The sequence below is a fragment of the Saimiri boliviensis genome, chromosome 13, assembly GCF_048565385.1.
Source record: "Saimiri boliviensis isolate mSaiBol1 chromosome 13, mSaiBol1.pri, whole genome shotgun sequence".
In the NCBI taxonomy this organism is placed as follows: Eukaryota; Metazoa; Chordata; class Mammalia; order Primates; family Cebidae; genus Saimiri; species Saimiri boliviensis.
The window spans coordinates 92,560,712-92,586,528 of NC_133461.1; the positions used below are offsets into that span (position 1 = coordinate 92,560,712).

At 42.2% G+C, this 25,817-nt stretch overlaps 1 protein-coding gene across 2 annotated transcripts in view; it reads right to left on the reverse strand.

Annotated features, from left to right (window-relative positions):
* MTMR7 (myotubularin related protein 7) overlaps window positions 1–25,817 on the reverse strand; it is a 113,766-nt gene that overhangs the window by 11,957 nt on the left and 75,992 nt on the right. For both annotated transcript variants that reach the window (XM_074383959.1, XM_003935557.3), the window contains 3 exons: window positions 20,331–20,463; window positions 1,762–1,871; window positions 43–168 (listed from right to left, as the gene is read on the reverse strand). In XM_074383959.1, coding sequence (XP_074240060.1) covers window positions 43–168; window positions 1,762–1,871; window positions 20,331–20,463 — 369 coding nt within the window. The remainder of the gene's footprint in view (window positions 1–42; window positions 169–1,761; window positions 1,872–20,330; window positions 20,464–25,817) is intronic.

Below are 25,817 nucleotides of genomic sequence, written 5' to 3' on the forward strand. Positions count from 1 at the left end.
CCAAGGCACTGCGTGTGGGAATGGCCCAGTGGCCACACTCACCATGAAGCCCTTAAGAGTCCGGTAGTGTGGGTCCAGCAGCAGACTCGCCACCGAGCACACCTGCGCAGTCCTGTCCCAGCCGTCGGAACAGTGAACAAGCACACTTGCCCCTTCCTCTGAAACTGCCTAGAAAACACACGATCCGCAAAGAGTCACAAAGAATGGCTGTAAAAAGGCAGAACCTTGGATCAGAGCCAGGTTTGTATATTACAGAAAGAAATGGCCAAAACTAAACACCTGTTCGTTCATGTATTTAGGGTTCCACCTAATTAGGACAGAGCCAGAGTGGCCTGTTGCTGGCAGCTAAAGCTTTCTCTTCCCATTCTGTGCATGCACTTAATAAATACAAGCATTCGTCCTATGCAAACGTGCCTTCATGGTGTCACCTAGTCCACCTCACCCTCTTCCCTCTGGGTTTCCACATTAAGCCTTACTGAAATTCTGGAGTTGCTACCGGCCCCACCCATTTCCAAAAAGGAAAAGGCATAAATATAAATTACAAAATTATGAACTTATAGATAAAAAGATAAGAGTCAAGTAATGGATCCAAATTTGGGGAAAAGAAGAAAAACAAAGGTAAAAATGATAGCAGAAAATCTCCGCTAAGAAAATAATTTTTGCTATTGCAAATGCACATCATTTTTAGCTGAGTATCTTGGCAGGAAACACATACTGGGAAACATGGGAGAGATTTCATCACAGTATTTATCACTACCTAAAATTCCAGTCTTATTAGTTTATTAATACTCTGTCTCGGCTGAGCGCAGTGGCTCACACCTGTAATCCCAGCACTTTGGGAAGCCGAGGCGGGTGGATCACCTGAGGTCAGGAGTTTGTGACCAGCCTGACCAACATGGTGAAAACCCATCTCTACTAAAGGTACAAAAATTAGATTGGCGTGGTGGCAGGCACCTGTAATCCCAACTATTCAGGAGACTGACACAGGAGAATCACTTGAACCCGGGAGGCAGAGGTTGCAGTGAGCCAAGATCACACCATTGCCCTCCAGCTTGGGAAACAGAGAGAGACTCTGTCTCCAAACAAACAAACATATTGTCTCCCACAGCAGAACGTAAGCTCTGTGAGGAAAGACACTTAATCTGGCTTACTCGCATCGCATCTATAGAATATAGAATAGTACCTGGCACTAAATAAAGATTTGTTGAATAAATGATTACCTAATAAGGGGGAATATACTATGGCATTGGGGAATACAAGGTGCTCTTTAGGTATAAATCTGAGGAATTTATTTAAAAAAAAAAAAAACTAAACAACACAAAAGACATTGAGTTCTAAAACAGCTTATATGAAAGTTACAGCAACATTTTCCTATGGCAGAATGGAATCTACCTTCCAGCTATAGAAACATGACTTTGTCTAAAAGAAGGATCTATTGGATGTAAGCCCCAAGCCCCTATCACTGAAGTAACTCACATTTGGTTGTACTCTACAGAAAGTTCTTTCCTCCATCCAGGATTAAACCTAATGGAAGAGAATACTCTGGAAATATTTGCTCACAGTGCTGACACACTGTCAGCTAAGCACTGTATTATTTGGCAAAATCACATCTTCACTGCACAAACTATATGGAGTTCTACAAAGCCAGCTACCTAGTCAGTGCAGTGCAGCTTAGGGCAGGGAAGCCCATGGCGGGGTATCCCCATTTTGAAGTCAGAGTGGCTTGCTAATCCGTTCCTTAATTTCTCCGCAATTGCATACCTTTGCAATGAAGATTCCTGCATCCATTATGGCCTTAATGTGCCTTAGCCAGCCAGAGTTCTCCAGACCCCACAGGAAGTCACTCATGGAGGGAGATTTAAGTTCACACACTGCAAGATAAATCATGTTATAAAAGCAAAATCAAGGTATGCTCTCATTTTACATATGATCATGTTTTATAGGTAGTTTGTTAATGAGTCCTTTGTTATAATAGGTATTTTCTGGAAGACTTAAGTCAAAATAAATACCCATGTTTACTAAACTTGATTCTATTGAACCATTTCAAGGAAGGCTTCTTTGCTCACAGGGAATATTACAGTTGTTTACAAGTATATATGTAAAGTTTAAATCCTAATATTAATGGAAATCATTAACAGTTCTGGCAGAAAACATCTATTTGCCTTTCTAGCAAAGATATTAAAAATGGGGCACCAAGGAATTCTTGAATTCGGAGTGCCACTGGGGAAAAAATCATATAACTAATTGTAGCACCTACCCACTTAGAAGTTTCCATCACCCAGCCACTTCAGATTAGGAGTGTTGTAAAAACAAGACAGAGTGATCCTAAAATTCTTAAATGCACATGATCAAACTCCTCTTGCCAGTAACTCCCACCCAATGGGAGTAAGGCCTGTAAGCTTCAAAATAAGATATATTCCTCTGATCCAATTCTACAGCATCAGGGTAGGGGCTTTCCCTTTGGGTGAAAAGGAATAAAACCTAGGATCCCAATGATATCTGTATTTACCCAACTAAGGCAGGTGTATAAACACTTCTGTAATATTACAAACCACCAACTTTCACCTCAAGAACTTCTTTTATTTAACATAAAGTATTAAAAAGCTTCAGGCTAGTGTCCTAAGCACATATCACAAATACTGCATTCCAAAGACAAGGTTTAGACCTATAAAGCCCTATCAAGTCTTATCAATCAACCACTGAAAATTAAATGATCTACAGATCTTTTATTTGATTGTACTCTGTGATGCAGTAAACACAGGTAGGGAACAGAGAGCCCTCGACTTACCCCCAACTCCATGAGCAATGAGCTGTGTAATCTTGTACATGCTATTCCACTCTCTGAGCAGCAATTTCTCCATTTTTAAAATAGGGAAGGTGTATTAAATTATATCCTTCCAACTCTACACCCTCAGGTTCAACTCTGTGAACTCTTTGAAAGCACTGTGCATATGGAACACATGGCAACCATTAACAAAAATATTATTTTATCAGATGCCCTGCCTCCAAGTATGCAGATCAGAGGATTCACTCTGATACCTGCAACATAAAAGTCACACACAACAGCCTAAGTAGCTACATTCTGAGACACAGATGACAACAACATTGAAGGAAATAACACTGAAATTCCCAGCAAAACCCAACCTAAGAAAACCGTATTATAGGTATGTTCAGGCAAGATTCCAAAATCTTCCTTCCAAAAGCCTGCCCGGAGCTGGAAGCACAGTTTTTTTTTGTTTGTTTGTTTGTTTGTTTGTTTGTTTTGAGACAGAGTTTCGCTCTTGTTACCCAGGCTGGAGTGCAATGGCGCGATCTCGGCTCATCGCAACCTCCGCCTCCTGGGTTCAGGCAATTCTCCTGCCTCAGCCTCCTGAGTAGCTGGGATTACAGGCACGTGCCACCATGCCCAGCTAGTTTTTTGTATTTTTGGTAGAGACGGGGTTTCACCATGTTGACCAGGATGGTCTCGATCTCTCGACCTCATGATCCACCCGCCTCAGCCTCCCAAAGTGCTGGGATTACAGGCTTGAGCAACCGCGCCCGGCCGGCACAGCTCTTAAGACCGAATAAGCAGATGGTGAAGTGAGGGCCCTCTGAATTTGCTCTGGCGCAGAGCACTGCCTTTCTTTCCAAGGCCACAGCGTTGTCCGCTCAGCAACTCAGGCCCAGCATCACAGGCAGGGAGACACTATGTGTCTGTTCATTACATGCAGGACGGTAAAGAAAATGATGCTTAGCGGAAGGCCAGTGAAAAATACACAGACTGATTCACAGACTTTATGACTCTATTAGTCCTGTATCCCTGAACAGTCAGCCGTGGGCTAATTTCCAAGCTTACAGTTTTAATCATTAAAAGTTATGACATATTTTAACATGTAAAGACTAAAAAGTAATATAACACACCCAGACAATGAAATACTATTCAGTGATAAAAGGTGATGAGCTACCAAGACACAGAGGGAAGTTAAATGCACAGTGCTAAAGGAAGGAAGCCAACTGTTCACTGAAAAGATTACATATTACATGAAGTCAATTGTAGGATCTCCTAGAAAAGGCAAAACTATGGAGACAGCCAAAAAATCACTGGCTGCCAGGGTTTAGGGAGGTGAGAGGAATAAATAGGTGGAGCACAAGAACGTGTAGGGCAGGAAAACAATTCTGTCCACTATGACAGTGCATACATTATTAAACATCTGTCAAAACCCACAGAATGTCCAACAGCAAGAGTGAACCCTACAGTGGACCTGGATACTGACGTGCCAATGTGGGTGCTCTGCTCACAACAAGGCACCACTCTGTGAGGGACGTGAATGATGGAGGAGGCTGTGCGTGTGTGCGGGCAGGGCGAGATGGGACTCTGTACCTTCTGCTCAATTTTGCTGTGAATCTAAAACTGCTCTTTAAAAAAAATGTACTTAAAAACATAATCATGTAACAGACACTCAGCTTGGCCACAACTGCTTCAGATCTCACTTAAGAAATAACACCAAACAGGGAAAAAAAAAAAAAAAAAGGCTGGGCACAGTGGCTCACACCTGTAATCCCAGCACTTTGAGAGGCCAAGACAGAAGGATCATTTGAGCCCAGGAGTTCAGACCAGCCTGGATAAAGTAGTGAGACTCAGTCTCTACAAAAAAGATTTTTAAAATGCCTGTAGTCCCAGCTACTTGGGAGGCTGAGGCAAGACGATCACTTGAACTCAGGAGTTTGAGGCTGCAGTGAGCCATGATCATGCCACTCCACTCCAGCCTGGGTGATGACGGAGCCAGACTCTGTCTCTTTAAAAAAAAAAAAAAGCTACATAGAAAGTCTCATATTCTCCTGCTTCTTTTCTTTGAAGTTTGTTAATATTCCCAAGAATTTTTTGTCCTTTCACTACCTACATACTAGCTGTGTGGTCTTGGGCAAGTTACTTAGCCTCTCTGTGCCTCACTTTCCTCAGATGTAAAATGCTAATAGCCTCTGTATCAAAGGGTTACTATTATTTATGTTAAACCTTATTACTACTATTATCCTCAAATAATATATGTATTCAAATTTACATATATATCAGTCTTTGTAATTTGTTTTCATCCAACTTTTTTAGATATCCATATAATGTAAGTAAATTTCATTAATTTTTAAACAGCTGTGTAATATTCCACTCTATATCTCAAATTATCCATTCCCCTACTGTTGACAATTCTTTCCTTTTTTTCAGTATCTATAAACAGTACAGTTAAAAAAAATCTTTGTACAATCTCCTTGTGGAAAGTTTCCCTGTACCTGGATTTCTATAAATGAAATGGGCTGGGTCAGAGAGTTCCTAAATCTTCAGCTCTATCATATACAGTTGGCCCTGTGTATTCTCGGACTCCACATCCTTGGAACCAACCAAGAGCAGAAATATTTGGGGGAAAAAAAAAAAGGAACAGTAACAACAGAAAAATAATGCTAACAGAAAACAATACAGTGTAACAACTGGTTACACAGCATCCACACTGTGGTAAGGACTGTAAGCTAGAGATAATCTTAGATCTGTGGGAGGAGGTACATAGCTTCTATGCAAATTCACCATGTTATTAGGTAAGGGACTTGAGCATGTGTGGATTTGGGAATCTGGGGACTGGAAACACTTCCCCTTGGATACTGAGGGATGACTCTACTGCCAGATTGCTCTTGAAAAGGGCTGCAGTGGTTTTTGATCTCACCAGCAGGTGGTAACGTTCCTTTCCCCATATCCCAACTTAACGCTGGGTACTGCTGATGCTTTGAGTTGTGCCCATCTTATAATATTTCTCTAAGAATATTAATACCAGTTTTTGTTTTCTTCTCTGGATTGAATTTTGTTTTCTAGACTTTTTTTTTTTTTTTTTTTTGAGACAGAGTTTCGCTCTTGTTGCCCAGGCTGGAGTGCAATGGCGCGATCTCGGCTCACCGCAACCTCCGCCTCCTGGGTTCAGGCAATTCTCCTGCCTCAGCCTCCTGAGTAGCTGGGATTACAGGCACCCGCCGCCATGCCCAGCTAATTTTTTTGTATTTTTAGTAGAGACGGGGTTTCACCATGTTGACCAGGATGGTCTCGATCTCTTGACCTCGTGATCCACCCGCCTCGGCCTCCCAAAGTGCTGGGATTACAGGCTTGAGCCACCGTGCCCGGCTTTCTAGACTTTTGAAAATTTGCTTGCTTACATATGTGTGTTGGGGGGGTGTGGTCTCTGTCATGCATGTTGAGCTTTCCTCAATTTTCTGGTAATTTCTGCCTGTCTGTTCACATATAAGAGCAAGACACAGGAGGTTGGCTGGCAGTGCCGTGTGCTATGTGCAGGCTTTCTTAGCTGCTAGACTTTGTGATGGGGGATTTGGTTGATGTAACAATCTGCAAGTCCTTTGTCTTGGATGTTTGCAGGCCCCAGCATGGAATCTTCCAGATACCTGAGTGGATCATATTGGATGCCAACTTCCCAAGAGAACTGGGGCAGTAACCATGGGTCTCATTCTTCCATATTTAGACTTTCACTTAACCCGTTTTTCTCTGGCATTCCCTGTCCCTCTTGCAGCTTTGCCTGGTGCTCCTGATCCCAGAGTCCCCATAGTCAACGTTTCCAGAAAGGCTGACTTTCCAGAAAGTGCATCACTATCTTCTCTTGTGGAAGTGTGGGAAGAGCCTTCACTAGGCTGTGCAGGGGAGGAAGGACGCTTGGATCCAATGAACTGCTTCTAGTGCAAACGTTCGGCTAGTCCTCTTCTTTCAGAGACACCTGATAGCTCGAATTCCAGAGATTGTCTAAGGATCTGCACTTCTATTTGGCTTACTTTGGGGGTTCTCATACTTTTGCCATAAACTGCAGCTTTTTTTCCTACTCTGTGGCATTACTTATCACTCATCCATTTATGTTGCAGCTTTTATATTTTTGTTTCCATTACCTCCTCTTCCAATCTCTTATCCTTTTGTATTTTTGCCTTTTTTTTCCATTTCATTATCACTTTAGTGGGGAGTTATAAGGAAGTGGGTAAATTACTGTATGTTGTGTTTAACTGGAACAGAAACAAAAAATTAGTTTGGGCCTGTGCAAGCCATCTGCTGGAACTGAGATTCCCTACATCAAACTGAGCTGTTAAAAAAAAAAAAAAACTACTCATGCACTCAGGGCGATGACCAGGAAGCCAGTCTCTGCCTGGACCCGGCATGAGGAAAAGAAAGATCTGAAACCCTGGGCCTGGTCTCGCATATGTTTGGGATCCAAACACACCTTCCTTATGCACAGAAGCCCCCAAGAGGAGGAATTCTCATGTTGGGCCAAAAATCTCAGACGCCCAGCAAATGCAAACCAAAAGCTGCTTAGGAGCAGTGCTTCCACGATTCTGTAGAATCCCACAGAAAAAGCTGCACTGAAGGCAAGTTTACAACATACCAGAAAACAGCATTCATGATGATGGCAGCAGGCAGAGGAAAAAGATGCAGGATGAGCACCCTGAGAACCGGTATGATAGAGCAGTCATCTGGAACAGTATGTAACCTAAAGGTTACTGGAACTGGAGCAGGAGGATGGAAGGCTCCCACACATATAACGGGTGGTGTTCCTGATGTGTTTGGACTCACTCTTCCAGTGGTTCCGGAAGGAATCGCTATTGGCCACTGCAGTGGGATCCCACCCTATCATGTCAGCTAATTCACAGCCAGGCTTCCTGAGAGTCTCTAGTCTGGATGGTTCCAGGTGAGGGTTTGCTACAGGTATTTTGCATGTTTGGAAAGTGACATGAAGAAGCAGCTGAAGCAGCCGTCCCTGCCCACTCCAGTCTGTCCTCACTCCCCTGCCTCCGATGGCCAGACCTGTGCCCCCCAGGGACACCTGACACAGGAGAAGCAGTCTCCAGAGGCGTTCCCTCCGGCCCCCACTTCAGGCCTTCGCCAGTGACTTGTCCTCTGCTCTTCCAGGCACCCAGCTCTGCACCCTCACATCCCCAACGTCTCCTGAAAACAAGGCCCTTTTCCAAATCACTGCTCACTGTCCTGCTTCCCTGATCAAACTCACTGACACTTCCAGATCTTTTTATCAGCAGGGATTTCACATTGGCTTACTCTGCCATCTTGGGGAAATAGGAAGACCTCTTTGTTTAACTTAGATTTTAGTATCATGTGAACTAAACTGTACATCTGAGTAATAATCATGACATATGCATGGGCAATAGCATGTAGCAATGTTTCAGGGCTTCAGAGGCAGACATAGCTGCACTCCAACTTCAGCTCTGCCCATGCCCAAGATGGTCACTTGGGCTAGTTACTGAGCCTTGCTGTCTTCAAACAGAAAATGAGGATAAAAACACCTTTCTCAAACAATTGTTGTGAAGATGAAATAATACAAATAAGCATTACACTGCTGTAAGGAAGATTCCCAAAAATGTTGGCTATGATGCAAATCTTATTATCTGTCCCTCCAGCACAGTGTCCTGGGAGGAAGGAGGTGTTAGCGACTCCCTCGAACATGTGAACGCTGAAGTTTGAAAAGTTCAGGCACGAAGTGATCAATGGCAGAAAGACATCTCAAGTGCAAGTCTTTAAAAGACGAACCTAGAGTTTTCGCCACCACGCCGTCGCTACCTTGGTGGGCTCCATACCAGATACAGACACTCTTCTAAGTGCTTATATAGATTAGCCTTAGCTTTTCAATCCTCAAACAATCATTATGAGGAAGGCATTTATTCTTCTCATTTTTGATGCATGGAAACCAGCGCAAACAGAGGCTCAGGGCTTGTCCAAAGTCTCCCAGCTGATGGATACGTGGTGAGGCTAGGATCTGGGCTGGCTCCAGGGCTCATGCTCTTAATCAATGCCTCTCAACCTCAGCTTGTTATTTTTTCATAATTCAACATGAACCAATCTTGGTTCCCAAATATCAACAGCTTGAAGGCTGTGCTTTCTACCACTTATAACAGTGCTGCCCTAATGTAGTCATCACTAGTCACATGTGGCTCTGAAACACTTGAAATATGTCCAGTCTAAATTGAGACAGATATGCTGTACGTTTAAAATATAAGTCAAATTTTAAAGGCATAGTACACAAAAAAAACATGCAAAAACATCTCTCTATTAGCTTTTTATTCTGATAACGTTGAAATAACATTTGGGATATACTGGGTTAAATGTTATTAAAATAATATAAATGTTATATATATTTATATGACATAAATAATATGAAAATTTCTTAATGTGGCTACCAGAAAGTTTAAAATTCCAAATGTTTTCTGCACTTGTGTCTTGCATTATACTTTTATGCACAGTGTTGACTTAGATTGCTCAAGAAGTTTAATCTAATCAGAAGTCTTCAAACGTTTTTGCACATGTACCTCTAAAACATCCTGAGATGATGCATCACAGCACGACGGAGGGTGTGATGAAGGGGATGCTTGCATCTTCGTAAGGCAATTAGAAAGGGAGCTGGGGGGGGGAGACCCAGTTTTGGCCCCAGGAGCATTCTGAGGCAGGGAACGTAATGGTAGTAAAAAGGACATACAGAAGTTGATGACCTAAAAGCTGAATTCCATAAAGTAATGTACCCAGGGTGAACCTCAGAAAGTCTTCCTATGAACTCAGGGGTGCATGGACCCAGCTGGAAGACAGACAGCAGAATCTGAGGCAAAGGATAAAAGGCTAAATGCCAGCCACAAGGTAAAACTGAGCAAGCCCTGTCCTAGAGATCCGTCGCCTGGTGACAATGCCCCGCAATAATGGAGAGGCCCTCCAAGCATCAGGCTCCCTTCTGCCTGTGCACACGGCCCTGAGACACAGCCCAGTGGGAAGCATGGCAAATTCCAGCACCTTCCGTAAGCGCTCACCACTCCCTGGATGCCTGCTGTTTGGGCTTTCTGTCCAACCCCAGGCCATGACCCAAAGTGTTCAACTTAATCCTAAAATACACACATTCCACTGTGTGAAGTCTCAGGATGCAGCTGATTCCTCCAAACCATCCACAGATAACATTCTCTTGCAGTCTCTTTTTTGCTAAAAAGGCCAAACTTTGAAGTTGTTATTGTAGGGCTTAGGGCTAGTTAGCAGGCCTGAAGAGTATCTTGGCCTCCAAGCTCTGAGGCTCGGCCCAGGAACAAAAGATCCTTCTCTTCACACAAGGCATGTTAATGACTGCAAGTTTAAAAATAAAGACACCAGGCTTGCCAGCTAACCTGGAGATGGCCTGCGACAAAATCAAGAGAGGAATGGATGGCCACAGGACCAGGCCCTAGAATGTCCTGCCAGAGAGAATGTCCCCATGCTTCTCTGTCCGTTTAGCTCTCAGCAACGGGACAGGCTGCGGCAGCTCTCACCACGTCAGCACTAAGAAGGCTCCTTGTTTAACATTTCTGTTTTCAGGAACATTAAAACTGCGTGCGCTAAGTAAAATAACCCCACCAGGTTCTCAAGCAAAGTGAACCACTGAGAGAGCACTTTCTCTCCCTGTGTGCTGAGTGGCAGCTTGAAAAGCAAAGAGGTCTGCAGATGATTAACAGACCTGGGCAGATGGGGGTACACTCGAGACTGAAACGATTAGCGCCTGGATTTTTAAATAGAAAACTGTTGGGTTGGTTTGGATAAACTCAGGATGAGGCAGAAATACTGATCTGTTCACTCTTGTTGCCAAACTCAAACCAATATTTACAAACCGTTTTGCTGAACAAAGTTCATTTCAGCTGACATCAGAGGCATATGCCACAAACTGCAGACAACGGGGCTTACTAATCGGGAGTTTCATGCCCAGGTCTTATAATATTTGTTTTATATAACAGGACAACTATATGTCATAAACATATATAAACTACAGTTAAAAAATTAAAAAGTAAAGAAAATATATATAATTTTCAGATCTCTACAAATGTAGAATTTACTTAGAAGAAAATAAGCCACAGATAATCTGCCTTTCCTCTATCACTCTTATTTTCTCCTATACAGTTGCTGGGTGGGGTCAGTGAGGGTGCAAAAAAAGTCTCCATTTGAACCCTGTGAGGTTGGTCTTTCTTGTACCCTGAGATCTGAGGTGGAAACGTACATGGCCCTCCCTTGATTGCCAGCCCAACACACGTCTAAGTTCTGCCAATGTTTGATCTGTCCCTTTCCCATTTTGGAGTCATGAAGCCAAGATCCACAAAATAGTCTTCAAAGAACTGGCAAATGATGATAATGTCCCTGTACTGAACATTCCACAGGTGAAGCCATTCAAAGAGGACTTAATTACGGCCCATACAATGAAAATGTTCAGTTTAGCCTACAGGAGCCCCTCACCATATACTACAGAATACTCATTACCACTGGCCTAAAGGAAATGGAGCAGCAGCAAGTCCATAGAATAATGTGCTATTAGTATTTATGAATGTGAATTTTGTGTCTAAAGACAAATTCTCAGTATATGGTGGTAACCTGTTCTATCTTAGGTTTAACATGTGGTAAGGACAGTAAGATGTGAGTATTAATTGCTGAGGTATGTGAAACTTTGCAGCAAATAAAAAACATGTGGCTGGGTGCAGTGGGTTGTGCCTGTAATCCCAGAGCTTTGGGAGGCCAAGGCAGGAAGACTGAGGCCAGAGGTTCAAGACCAACCTGGGCAATATATCAAGACCCCATCTCTACAAAAAAATTTCTTTAATTAGCTGGGTGTAGAGGTGCACACCTGTAGTTCCAGATACTCAGGAGGCTGAGGCAGGAGGATCACTTGAGCCCAGGAGTGAGAGGCTGCTGTGAACTACAACTGCACCACTACACTTCAGCCTGGGCAACAGAGGGAGACCCTCTCTCTTATTTTAAAAATATGTATGTGTGTGCCCATTTTTGTTACATCTGCCATATGTAAATGATGAGGCTTGGTGCTTTCCTCTCAATGAACCCTCACAAACTCCCATCTAGAGTAGATAGAATTATCTTTTTTTTATTTTTGAAACTGAGTCTTGCTCTGTCACCCAGACTGGAGTGCAATGGCGCGATCTCAGCTCACTGTATCCTCTGCCTCCTGGGTTCAAGCAATTCTCCTGCCTCAGCCTCCAGAGTAGGTGGGACCACAGGAAACACCACCACACCTGGCTAATTTCTGTATTTTTAGTAGAGACAGGGTTTCACCATGTTGGCCAGGCTGTTCTTGAACTCCTGACCTCTGGTGATCCACCTGCCTCAGCCTCCCAAAGTGCTGGGATTACAGGCAGGAGCCACCACACCCAGCAATAGAATTATCTTGATGTATTAAGGAGGAATGGCCTCAGATGCTAGCAACACAGCAAATATACTGGGATAGAAATCTAAATCCCTTGACTCCACTTTCCATGTTATTTTCACTAAAAAAAAAAAACAGAGAATAATTAAAAGTCAATATACAAACTGAGCCAGGATGAACAGGAATTGAACTGAAGCCAGGATTCAAGGGATGTTAACATCGAAATAGGGAACTCAAAGTAAATGGCACAAGAGAAGCTGAGACTGGGAAAAGGTAGGGGCGTTGAGAGGCTGGAGAGACTGGTGTGGATGCACAGTGGCAGGCACTGGAGAGAGAGCCAGGAATCCTGGAAGACTGACGTGGTGGCTGCCAATTACTAACGCGGTAAATGAGTGGTACATGCAGGAGAGGACGCAGGGGTGGCGATCATTCCACACACCTCATGCTGGCAGAGAAAGCTTCTAGGACCAACGCTCTTATACCCTTTGAGACTGTACTGTCACTGGCAAGCAAATATCGAACTCGCAAATATCAACTAGAGCCTTAGGGAAAAACAGCACCTCTTATAACTAAATTTAGCCACATCTGTCTTGAGTTTGGTGGAATACACTTTCTTCTATGAGCACTTACTTTGTAATTGTCCTAGTCCTCTGATTAACAAAATGGTAATTCTGAGGGTGAACATTTTAAAATTAATCTTTGAATTGTCTCAGTGAATTGCAAAATAGAGCATCACTGGGAGAAACATAGCTACTATTCTCTCATTAAATCACCTTCTTTTCTGTTGTCCTTCTTGATAATGTCAAATAAACTTTCTGGTTTTGACATCCAGTTAAAACATTCAACCATGACTTAATCAGGGAAGGCCCTCACTGAGATCACTAATAAACAAGCATGATCTTTTCTTCCGGCCTGATTTCTGCCCTATGTCAAAACTGGTTACTTGTTTCAGAGTGAATGAACGAAGCATTCGTCTATCCAATGCCTGGCATCCAGAACACTCTCGGTAACTGTTTGATCAACAGACGCATGTCTGAGATAACCGTCCAGGCTCCCGTGTGTTCAGGACAGCACTTACTACGAGCAGGTATTATGCCTGAGGCTCTGTAGAAATCCTCCGCCCTTCAGGGCAGATTCACTCTGGATTTTCAAAATGGAAAGACTGAATTTAAGAAGTTGACCAGGCCATCCGTGGTTACACAGCCAGTATGTTAAGCTGGAATCCACCCACAGCACATGCATCCATGCTCTTCCTCTAGCCTATGCCTCTGCGCTTAGTATACGATTGTCCAGATGGGCAGATCCCATCCAGCACTTGAGCAGATGCATTCAAAATCCATCCCCATTCAATACCAGAGAGGCAAAGCGCACACACTTCGTCCATTTCTTTCCTCTAAATGACTGCTCTGATAGCCTGTGAAGCCTGACAGGCTTGCTGGTCTAGCAGATGACTTGTCAAAAAGCCGTACAAGCTGCTATTTCCATGTAGAGCTACCTATTTTCACTGTAATGGGAAAGTGGGTTTTCTATATGGAAACCTAGGCCATGGTGCCAAATTTTGAGAAAAAAATGATGAGAAATTTCCAGTTATTATGGGTTGTCTCCTCCAATAGCTAAGTAATCTGAGGATATTAATAATGATTAAAAACTCAAGACTACAGAAAGCTAAAGAAGGATCACATTTACAGCCTTTCATTAGCTCACAGCTGGTACAATTTCACAGCATAAATCTGCAGGGAATGTGATAGGAAATACTCACTTTAAAATGAAAAGCTTAAATTTGCAATATCTACGAAGGGCTGAATCCATCTTCCATTTCCTCAAGGCTGAATTAGCCAGCACCCCATAAAGACATGAGGTTAAGGAAGAACATGTCGAGCAAAAAGGACATCTGAACCAAGAGCCACAAGCTCTCCTCTCTCTGAGCAGAGAGAATTACTTCATGAACACTTTGGAGCAGGGTGTGTCAGGGGTTGTTCCCTTTAGACCTTGGTTCCTCCAAGGCGACTTGGCAGGGAGACTGGAGCAGGAAGCAAACGTATGACCGTAACACCCACCACGATGGTGCCTCCCATGACAACTCCAAGTTCTTTGCCTCCAACTATCCTTTCCACACTGAATGAAGATTCCGATTAATCAGGCCTCAAAACCTTTGCATGGAAGAACAGATCAGATATCAACTCTAGAGCCACCTGATTTTGCCACAAAACATTCTCCACAGTCAATGACCATCATGCCAGGGAGTATTTTTTTAAGTGGCTATATTTTAAGGCCTGCTAAAAAGATTCCAGTCTTTCAGAATGGATCTGCTTGGCCCCCTTTCACACAGCCCCAGACCACACAATCACCCACATCACTGAGCTGATGTGGGCCTGCATCCCACATGCTCTGGGGTCACTTCCCCGGCTCCACTGTTAGGCTAAGGTTTGCAAGTCCATAAAACAACTTGCTCAGAACATACTCGAAGGTCTGATGTGTTGTTTATTAAATCATTTTTGATGAACATGTGCTGACTGCATACAAACCCTATTATGAGACAAGTGCTTCTGTGCCTCTGAAAATTGTGCTTATAACTCCGTGTCTTTGGAATAAAGAAATTCGAAAATTTACCCATAGGAAGGCATGGGGGTCTACCAAATACTTGCCTGGCTGACTGAATTTATCTGCAGCCCATCAACATATCCATTTCATTGAGTGCTTATTTTAAAATACATTATTGCTTCCCAAGAGAAAACATAGCCACTTTACTTTGGAAAGCACTTTATAGTTTGCAAGAAATTCTTTTAATGAGTTGTGAGTTAAAGAGGGAAGCTATGTTGCTTGCAATGCTTTACAAATACAGAAAATGAGATTTGTTCAAGTTTACTCAGAGACTAAAGCAAAACCCCAAACCTTGGACTTCACACACTGAGGTCACGGTACCTTCCACACCAACCCACTACCTCGAGTGGCAGAAAAGCCCACTAAGTAGGTAAACATGTTGGTTCTACCACTTACTATTTTGAGGTGACACAAGTTTCTCAGGCTCTGTGCCTCAATTTCCTCATCTGTAAAATGAAGGTAACAGTAACAACAACTGCAATGAGGACTGAGTAAATACTTCTTTAAAAATTGGAAATGTGTCCAATACATAGTAAGCCTTCCAAAAATGTATCTTCATTACTATGTTAGGTGGTTATAATGATCCTTATGGTTCATATAATAATCCTTGTGGTCACAAGCTGTGAGCTTGTCTTATATCAGAACCACTACTCAACAAGGATCACTATAATATGATAACAAGCGTTAGGTTAAAATACTGCTTTGTAAATGTGACAATGGAAAGGATATTTTTAAAAAAGAATTTAATTTAAAAGTGTAATACACAGGACTCTGTAACTGGAGAGAGGCACTCCTGTTGGCCTTGAAGAAACAGGCTGCCATGTTGTGAACAGCCAAACTTCCACATCAGAAATTTGAATGGGGAAGAATCTCCTTTCCCATTCAAACTTCCTGATGAGAATGCAGCGCAGCTGTCACTTTGAAGCCTTGAAAGACCCTGAGAAGAGGGTCCTTGGGTTCCCATTTATGCTTGAGACACATCCAGACTCTTACCCTACAGAAACCATGAGATAAGAAGTATCATTTTTTTAAAAAGGAATATATCAACCATAGCAAATATTTTGTAAATAAAGAAGGAAAAGGGCAAAAACATCACTCTCATCCTTCCAAACTAACCCAATGATCATTCTGGACATGCTCTTCTAGTCTTTCTTCAGACAAATGATTTACTGTATTGTGCATAAGAATATGGAAACAATTTTACAACCTGAATTTTTCACTTACATTATACATATTTTCCCATGAAGACATATAGTCTTCACATGTGGTATTTTTCATGGATGCAAACTTTTCTATCAAGAAGATGAAGTAAAATTAATCAGTCTACTACTGTTAGTCATGTGGCTTCCAATATTTTAAACACTACTATCAACACAGGCACATCTATACCTTTATTTTATTTTATTTTATTTTATTTGAGACAGGGCCTCACTCTCTGTTACCCAGGCTAGAGTGTAATGGCACAATCATGGCTCACTGCAGCCTCAACCTCCCAGGCCAGATGATTCTCCCACATCAGCTTCCTGAGCAGCTGGAACTACAGGTGCACACCATCATACCTGATTGATTTTTTTTTTTTTAATTTCTAAATGTTCTGTAGAGACAGGGTCTCATGTGTTGCCCAGGCTGGTCTCAAATGATCCTCAATGTGCTGGGATTACAGGCGTGAGCCTCCATGCCCTTCCTATATCTTTATTTTTTTAAATATTATTTTGATATTGTCCCTAAGAGGAAGCAACCTGGTAAAAACTATCTCTAAACAAAATATGTCTCTCTTAGCTAATTTAAATAATACTATAAATATTTAGAGTACTAGTTTTACCACATTCTTTTCAGTAGTATCTTAATTTGTAAAACATTGGGTGACAAATGGTACTTTGAAGTTTTACCTTACATTTCTCTAGCTTGGTAGTTTACATGTTTATCTACATGTTTGTTTCAACTTACTGTTTACTCTTAAAAAATTATGTTTCTTCATCTATAGAAAGCAGATAATGCCATGCACTGCACGTAACTGTTGTGAAAATCAGATACAATCATTTAAGTGAAAATACTTACGACATGTGGCAAAGGGCAGTTGCTCAATTTTTAGTTTAATGACTATACTGATGAATAAGTAAGTGGTCAGTTTGATAGAACCAAACAATGGCCAACAGTATTAATCTAACAGTCATGTGGAAGGTAAGCACAAAGCTACTGGTGGGGAGAAAGTAAAATTTTCTAGGTGACCTCCAAAAGATGGCAAGTGGATTGGAAGAGGAGGAATATGTGCCTCCTGTGTCTTTCCTATCAGTGCCTGCCGACCTTCAGAGCAGATATGAAGAGATGTCCCGAAGGGCACAACCTCAACGAGCGGAGACGTGCGAGTCATTCCATGTGCCTCTCTACCTTCCCCTTCACCACTTCCTCCCCAACACCCAGGATGGTTATGATGTAAAAGCTCCACTTCTGCTAATAACAATACTCTCGGCCTTGGAAAATGACTATTCCGGGCTCTTATACCGACTGGTTTAATGGATGGAGCTGGAAGCCATGATCCTCGGCAAACTAACTCAGGAACAGAAAACCAAGCACCGCATGTCCTCACTTATAAGTAGGAGCTGAATAATGAGAACACATGGACACACAGAGGGGAACAACACACAAGAGGCCTGTCGGTGGGTGGGGTGAGGGGAGGGAAAACATTAGGAAAAATAGCTAATGCATGCTGGGCTTAATACTTAGGTGATGTGTTGACAGGTGCGGCAAACCACCACGGCTCAAGTTTACCTATGTAACAAATCTGCACATCCTGCACATGTACCCCAGAACTTAAAAATTGTAAATAAAAAAAGAAAATACAGGGTATCCTCTTACTATTTGAGGGAAAAATCATTATCTATATGATCAAAAGGGAAACTATTGTGAAAATCACTTCATTAAATTACAAAATTGTTTGCTATGTAACTGAAATGCATCATTTTCTCTCCTTAGAAAGTATAGATCCCACAAAAATAGTTTGGTTGAAACATACAAATTGAAGTTAAAATTAAATCAGCTCTATAGAGGACCTACACAGGATGTGAACCTGGTCCTAGATTTCAGCTTCTGATGAAATATCTTGCAGCTCTTGCTCACAGAGAGCTGTTTGAAGCCAGAATGCAAACAATTTTACTTTTCTAATATTTGGAATCTATTCTGACTACATCCATAACAGTGGTTAAAAAATGAATAAAACTATCATGAATGAAATGCATACTTCATTCCTCTGCCTACCAAGTGACCAGCAGTATGAACCTTCTTATCTCTTTGATGCCAAGGACAGCTGTTTGGAGGAGGAAAAGCCTTAGAAGGTGGGTCTGATTGCAACACTTCATCATCAGCTCAGCCTCCGCAATGGTTTATAATTTACTCGGTAAAAACAGGTAGTCAAACATTGGTCAAGACCACGGACAAGCATCCAGGAAGATGTCCTTGCCTACTGAACTGCACGTAGCTGGAAAAGTTATATGGAAGCACCATGTTCCCTTATGAAACACACAGTTGCCCTTGGTCCATTTGCATTTCTTTAGAAAACAGCAATGAGTCAGATCACAGGCATAAGAGCAGGAGAAATGGTTCCGAACAAGAAACCAAAGAATTACCAATTTAAAAACAAGTCAAATTTATATGCTATAAGTACTCATAGGAGCAACATTCTGCAGAGAAGAATATATGTTCTCCAAGTCACCGTACGAAATGACCAAATGAAAAATTTAAAGCATAACTTAATAATGTTGATAAATGAACAGTCTTCATATTAAAGTCATATTACCTTTCCAATAACAGTACCAAGCTAGTCCAATTTTTCAATGCATAAGAAACACAGTTTGTAGCAGGGACAGCCAAACTGTGTAAAACAATCTCCAAAAGTTTAAGCTGCTCAAATAATCATGTATGATCACTGTGACCTGAGACAATGCCCAGGTAATGTCACTGTGATCTGAGAGACTGACTGCCAACTATGTAGAAAAGATGAAAATTGCTCTAGGGCTGAGATGTTTTCAGTTGTAGGAAGGGATTTTTTTCTAAAGAGGGGCATCAAATTGTCACAGCTAGAAGAACTATATGAAATACTGGTCTAGGATGGGTGCAGTGGCTCACACCTGTAATCCCAGCACTTTGGGAGGCCGAGGTGGGCAGATCATGAGGTCAGGAGATCAAGACCAACCTGGCTATGATGAAACCCATCTCTACTAAAAAATAAAATAAAATAAAATAAAATAAAATAAAATTCAAAAAATTAGCCAGTCTTGGTGGCACGCACCTGTAACTCCAACTATCCAGGAGGCTGAGGCGGGATAATTGCTTGAACCTGGGAGGCAGAGGTTGCAGTGAGCAGAGATCACGCCATTGTACTCCAGCCTCTGTGACAAAGTAAGACTTCGCCTCAAAAAAAAAAAAAAAGTATTGGCCTAATTCTGTCATTTTGCAGCAGGTAATGGATCCCCAAAAAAGTTAACTATGTGTTCAAACTTTCATAATGACTGATATGAACCAGAAAGTCCAGAAAAGAGAATGGAAATTTGCCCTGTTTGTGACACTCAGATTTCTCCAACTGCAACATTAAGTTGTTCTGATTAAACGAAGAACTGCATAAGTAACTGAGAGCAAACGTGGATTCCTGGAAAAAATAATTCAGCACCTTCTTTGTCCCTCTTCGTTCCAGAGCCTGCATTTCCAATCAAGACAGCCAACCTCCCTGGCTTCCAGCTCCAACTCTCCAGGGCTTTCCCCAGAAGCGCAGACACAGCATGGACAGCCAAGGCACAAGGCCATGGTTTCTGCATCCTCTGTCTTTTCCCAGTTTCCAGAGCCGGAAGTGGTTAGACTACGGCAACAGATTCCTCTCTGGGTCTCTATGATCACAAGGAGCAGAAGTGGCAGACTACACTGGTTTTGCTTGAAATGCAGCATTTCTGCTCATCAGCATGTGGTTGGTTTGGCCACATGAGTAACTCTTCTATATTACAGAATCCATCTCTTTCATCTCCTATCCACACAAGTGTGTAAGTCTGTGGGTACGGGTCTTGTAGTGTTCGCTGCTATATGCCGAAGTGTGTGTGGAGGTGGCAGGAGGTTACATGCATGTGGATAGCAGTGGCTGCTGTTTAGAAATTTGAGTCAGAACCTCCAATATTCTCCCTTCTAAGGGTCTTCAACGAGGATACAGTTTTTGAACCTGATCTCCATAAAAGAATGGCTGGTTATTGCTCTATTCCTAAATGTCCTTAAATGTGGATCAAACTAACATTATGAGGAAGAAAGAAAACTAGCCCTGTGTACCATTGTAGAGTCCCTGACTGCTAATCACCAAGTGACAAAACCACATCACAGTGATGCTTAAAAAAGTAACAGAAAGGTTCTTAAATATTTAAAGAGCCACTATAACATTATATTCTTCCCAGATTATCACACCTATGTAAATAGCATCATTGGGGGAAAAAACACATTTTAAAATCAAAACTATCTTATTCCCTTTTGGAATCAAAATATTGAACTGCATTTTTTAATGCTGTGCATAAGGAAATGGTTTACCTTCCAGCATTTTCTGCAGACTGTTCCTCATGACATGGATGTTCTCTATCCCGATAAACTGAAACTTGATATTGGAATAATTGTCTTCATTCTCATAGCCTTTCCCTGCAGCACGATTTGCCATTGCATTAAGCTGCAGTGGTCAGCAAAACAGAACAGTCATCAATTACACTGATGAAACAATGATGAAACAACCAAAACATTTCATGGATACCCAATCAAAGCATTCAAAATGATGTGCAGAAACACAGTATGCTTATTTGAATCACTGCAACATTGTACAGAACTACATAGCTTCAGGCACTCCTGCTGAGCTTATATTCAACAGCATGAATTTGTTGTGTGGATTACATTTTCTTAGCTGGGAAGCAGTCTACAGATAAATCCTTCTGGAGATGTCTCTTGCAGTCCCCTTCAAAGATGCCAAACTGATTGCCAAATTCTGTGATGGAACCAAGTAGTCCAATTTAATACTACATATAATCCGTAGGTTGGCAGAAGAATAACAGCAGAAACAGCTGTCAATATAAGGCTCTAAACATTATATTATTATGTCTTCTAGTATTACATTGGTCAATAAACATATTATCAAATAGGAATGGTTGCATCATTCTGATTTGCCCACAAGATCCCTCAGATACCAAGTTAAACCTTGAGCAGAAATTACTAAATAAAATGAAGACAAGGAATGCAACCGAGTCTCCAGAGGCATTTCCTCCAGCCATTTTATTTAAATCTAGAGCTCTATTGGACTTTTTGATCACTTTCATTATTGTAATTTTACATATGAGAAGCTGGAGTCTTCAAGGGCAAACTAGGTTAAGTCATAGTGGTCTTTGACGAAATTTATTAAATCCAAACACTGCCCTAGCCCTGCATGGCTAAAATCAAAAAGGTGACAAGTCCAACTTTAGCTGAGAAATACTTAGTCTTCTAGAACCGGAAAACATACTTGCTATTTAATGAAGCAGGTCATCACATCCTGGAAAACAGTATTGACTGACCACTCTCCTCCTCTACCCACCAAGGACAGGAGGGCTATCTCTATGCCAGGAACTCACCGCCAGAAAAAAGATCTGCTTTTAAGAGCACAATGCCATGCAGTACTTTTCAAAAAGCTAAGTTGAAACAGCTAAGTTTAAAGTTAAAGACACATATCTTCTTTGACACAGTTCTCCTAAAAACCTGACGAAACTGAAAGTACCAGCACATAAAAATAGATGCCCAAGAATGTTTATTGCAATAAAGCTGAAAACCCAGGGCTACCTCAATAGGAGATGGTTTATCATGCCCTGGACTGTAAGCAGCGACCAAGGAGGAGGCCACAGATCACACAGCAAACAGACAGATGCTCCGAGGCTTACAATGGGGTTACGTCCCAATGAGCCCATCATAAGTTGAAAATACCCTAAGTCAAAAGTGCATGGAAAATGCAGCTGCGCCTGCTGTTGCCACCCAGCATCACAAGGGAAGTATAGTTTCTTAAAGTTCTATTGCTTTTGCACCATTATAAAAAGTCAGAAAATCACCTAAGTCGAATCATTAAGCCAGACTTGGCATTGGCCCATGACAAGTGAAAAGAGTAAGCTACAGAATAATACTCACGCTATCATCCACTTCTTCTAAAACCAACCTATACACATGTATTTAAGTTTAGGCATGTTTATCAAGCAGAACAAAAAAGTATAGAAAACGATACCAATTTGGCAGCAATTACATCAGAAAGACAGCGTGTCAGGCGACAGGCGAATGCTATCAGTACTACTTTAGATGCCCCTGTAATCTATCATTGGTATGGAGAGCATATATGAAGTTTGTAATTTAAATAACAGAAATAAAGTGTATTAGAAGTGAAAAAATAGCACAGGACAAGCCGTTGCCATAGGGGCCCAGACACCTCACGTCTCAATAGCAGCCCTGCTCCATGACTTAGCTCATATGACATCAGCTGGGACACATCTGCCCCTCAGGGCACTGTTCCCAGTCTACAAAAGGGTCTTTCTCCCAGGCATGCTATCAAAAGAGTTTGGCCTTAACGAAGAAAAAATATTAAAATAATGCATTTTAATACAACTTATGTTCACACTTTTAAAAGTATAAATATTTTATAGGGAAAAATTTTCTAAAATTATCTATAGACATCCTTCTTCCAAAACTATTATGAAATATCACTGCTTTGCATAATTATTTTTCAAAGATGTTGGTTTATAAATAGAATAGGATACTTGCAAGTATCCTTATGTACATGAACCTTACATTTATGCTGTACCTTGAATAATTGAAGTTAATCCTGTTCACCACATACCACAGAGATACTCTTTTTTAAAAAGCATAACAACAAAAAAAGCCAGCCAGGCACAGTGGCTCATGCCTGTAATTCCAGCATTTTGGGAGGCAGACATGGGCACCTCTCTCAAGCCCAGGAGTTCAAGATAAGCCTTGGCAACATGGCAAAACTCCATTTCTACAAATAATGTAAAAATTAGCCAGATGTGGTGGCATGTGACTAGTCCCAGCTACTTGAGAGGCTGAGGTGGGAGGATTGCTTCAGCCTGGGAGGTCAAGGCTACAGTGAACTGTGCTCATGCCACTGTACTCCAGCGTAGGTGACAAAGCAAGACCTCATATTACTGATCATTCTCCTTCTCTACCCACAAAGGACAGTAGAGCTATCCCAGGCCGAGATACAAAAAAAAAAAAAAAAAAAAAGAGAGAGAGAGAGAGACTGCAAAGTCCATAAAAGTTATCATAGAACGTGGAATTTTTTTTAAAACAGAAATTAAAATATTTTAATCTATAATTAAGATGCCCACGTACGCCTTATTAAATAGCTGATTATCTTTGATCCAGGAGAACATGTTGGCAGTCTTCTTTAAAAGAAAGGGAGCAACACAACCTCCTGAACATCAATATGCACTTCTCAATCTGAACAGGTGGTGGCAGTATTTAGTCTACCATCTAAAGTATAATTGCTTAGGATTTCCACTTATTTTACAGGACCTATCAGGATAATGTAGCAAAAGATGAACCCTCAAAGCAGGAGATACAGTTTTACAATTAATAAAAATTCAGTAAGCTATCCTGGACATTTTACATGTATGTGTGTGGAGTAAGAAAAAGTATCAAACAAATCGCTATTACTGCATCAAATATGGTCCTCTGTCCTTTTGACTGAGAACTCCATTTCACAGCTAAAGAAAAGCTATTTATTTCAGATCCTAAAAATTCTCAAGGAGACAAAGCAATAAAGGTAGCCACTTCAGTTTCAATTTATGTTTAAGAAACATAACAGATAGGTGAAAAGTAGAACTGGAAAAAGTAACCTGTTTCCTAACACTAGGTTCTTTTGCTATTTGATAATATCAGTGTCTTTGGGTGCAGAGAAGTTAATAAATGAAGCAAAGGCAACACTTCATGGACACCTACTGTGGCCAGGAGTTACATGGAGTAAAATGAAGCTGTTCCTGCTGCCCTTCAGCTTAGAACTGAGAATGGAAGGGAAAGCACATGTCCCAATGGTCACAGACAACATCCACTGGGACTGGGCAGGAGCTGGGTTAAGGGTAGAGACAGTGACAGCAACAGGAGTTGGAATCTAAGGCAACTCCATCTGGCCCGGGGATCAGGGATAACGTTCTGTCAAAGAGAGAAAGCTGGAGCTGAACGTGAACATAATCTGGAAGGATGGAGAGAGAGGGGAGGCGTTCTAGATGACCAACAAGCTAACCACTCCAGGTGGAGAAGGCGGCTCCTGTGTGGTAGCTATAGCAACAGGGAAGCCTAGAAAGCACTCAGGGCACTACAACAGGCCCAGGAACTGAGAGACTTCATCTGCGGCAGTGGATTTCCAGCAAGTCTAAGTGAAAAACTGGAGACTGATTTAGTGTCCACAACAGAGAAGACAGGAATAAGAAGTGAGCAGAGAGGGCTGGGCACTGCAAACCTCAGCGCTGAATGAGAGGAGGGATGCAGAATGTAGGCTCCACGAGGGACTCTGTCCATCTCATTTATGGCCATATCCCTATCTTTCAAACCAGGACAGAACAGGCACTTAAGGAAGATTTACTGACCGGCTGAGCAACTGCATAAATGACTGGATAACAGAATGAAGCCAGGGAAGAGCAGGCCAAGACAAGAAATAGCATCAGATTCTCGCCCTAACCCTGAATCAAACATAGGAAAACACAGTCTGTGTTCATCTGGATATCAGGTTAAAGGTCGGCCTGGTCACTGCCTTAGTCTTGGAGTCTGCCATTTTCACAGCTGTATTTTATGCCTGAATAATGACAGTGCCTGAGCTGACACGGGTCAGAAATGACTGTAAAAGTTGATCTTGGCAGGAGGAGGATTGGGTCTTGCCCTAACACAGGTTGTCAGATGATGGTCCTTCTCTCTTCCTCCTATATAACTGGTTAAAGGAAGAAACATAACTTGTGGTACAAACACAAAATTGTGAGTTGATTTGATTCCTTGCAACTATTCTCTCCACCTGTGCTGGTCAAAATCCTCCCTTCTACCTGCTAAGGGCATCTTGGGCAGATTTGATAGCATCAGGTTTACATTCAGATAGAAAATCTCCATCTAGCCTAACTTAGAATTCCAGTCCCATATATTTATGCAAAATTAGCTCTTCCCCCTATTACAGGCTATTTGGACTGGTGAGGGGTTTGCTCCGGCCCTCCCTCTCTCTTCTCTTTCTTTTAGGCCCCATCTGTGTACTGGGAGGATACATGCAGAGAGGGGATAAGAAAAGAGGTACATTTCTCTTTGCAAACCCAGGCAAGGTTGCCATTCTCTCTTCAACAGTTGAATGAGTTGGTCACCACTTCCCTCTCTGGCATAGTGTCTGGCAAGTGCTGAATCTCCCAAGGTATAGATGCAGGCTTTTGGAGGTGGGGAGTACACAGCTCACTGACATAGGAGAGCCACCTTGGCTTAAGCCTATTCCAGTCCACTCAGCTTCCCTCACCAGCATACCCACCACAGTCATCTGCAGCTGAAGACACCCGGTGGCTGAGCCCTTTCAGGAAGGGTGAAGCAAGATGGCTCCTGCTCAGCTTCCTTCCTCAGGGTCCACATGACCCATAGGACATTTCTCCATCTTTGCCCTGCCAAAGGGAAGGGGTGCAGATTGCTCCATGGCCACTGGGCACTGACCTCTTCCCAACTCTCTTCCCCCTGGTTGCTGCTATGATGGCCATCAGCAAGTGTGACACCCCAGAGTCCCCTCTCTCAGGCTCTCCTCATCTCTACCACTAATTTTCCTAGGTGACCCCTCCCAGGACTCGGCCAGTAGAAACCACCTACTCGCTAATTCCAGAGAAACAGAAAAACATTCCACGTGACATCCTGTTACGCAACTGAAAACTCGCTGACCTGGTGAAATCAGGGGACATAACCACAGTGCAGTCTCTGGAGAAGGAGCAAGGACAAAAGGCCGGGCGTCACGGAGGCAAGTGTTGCCTCACCCTCCGCCCTTCTCTTTGT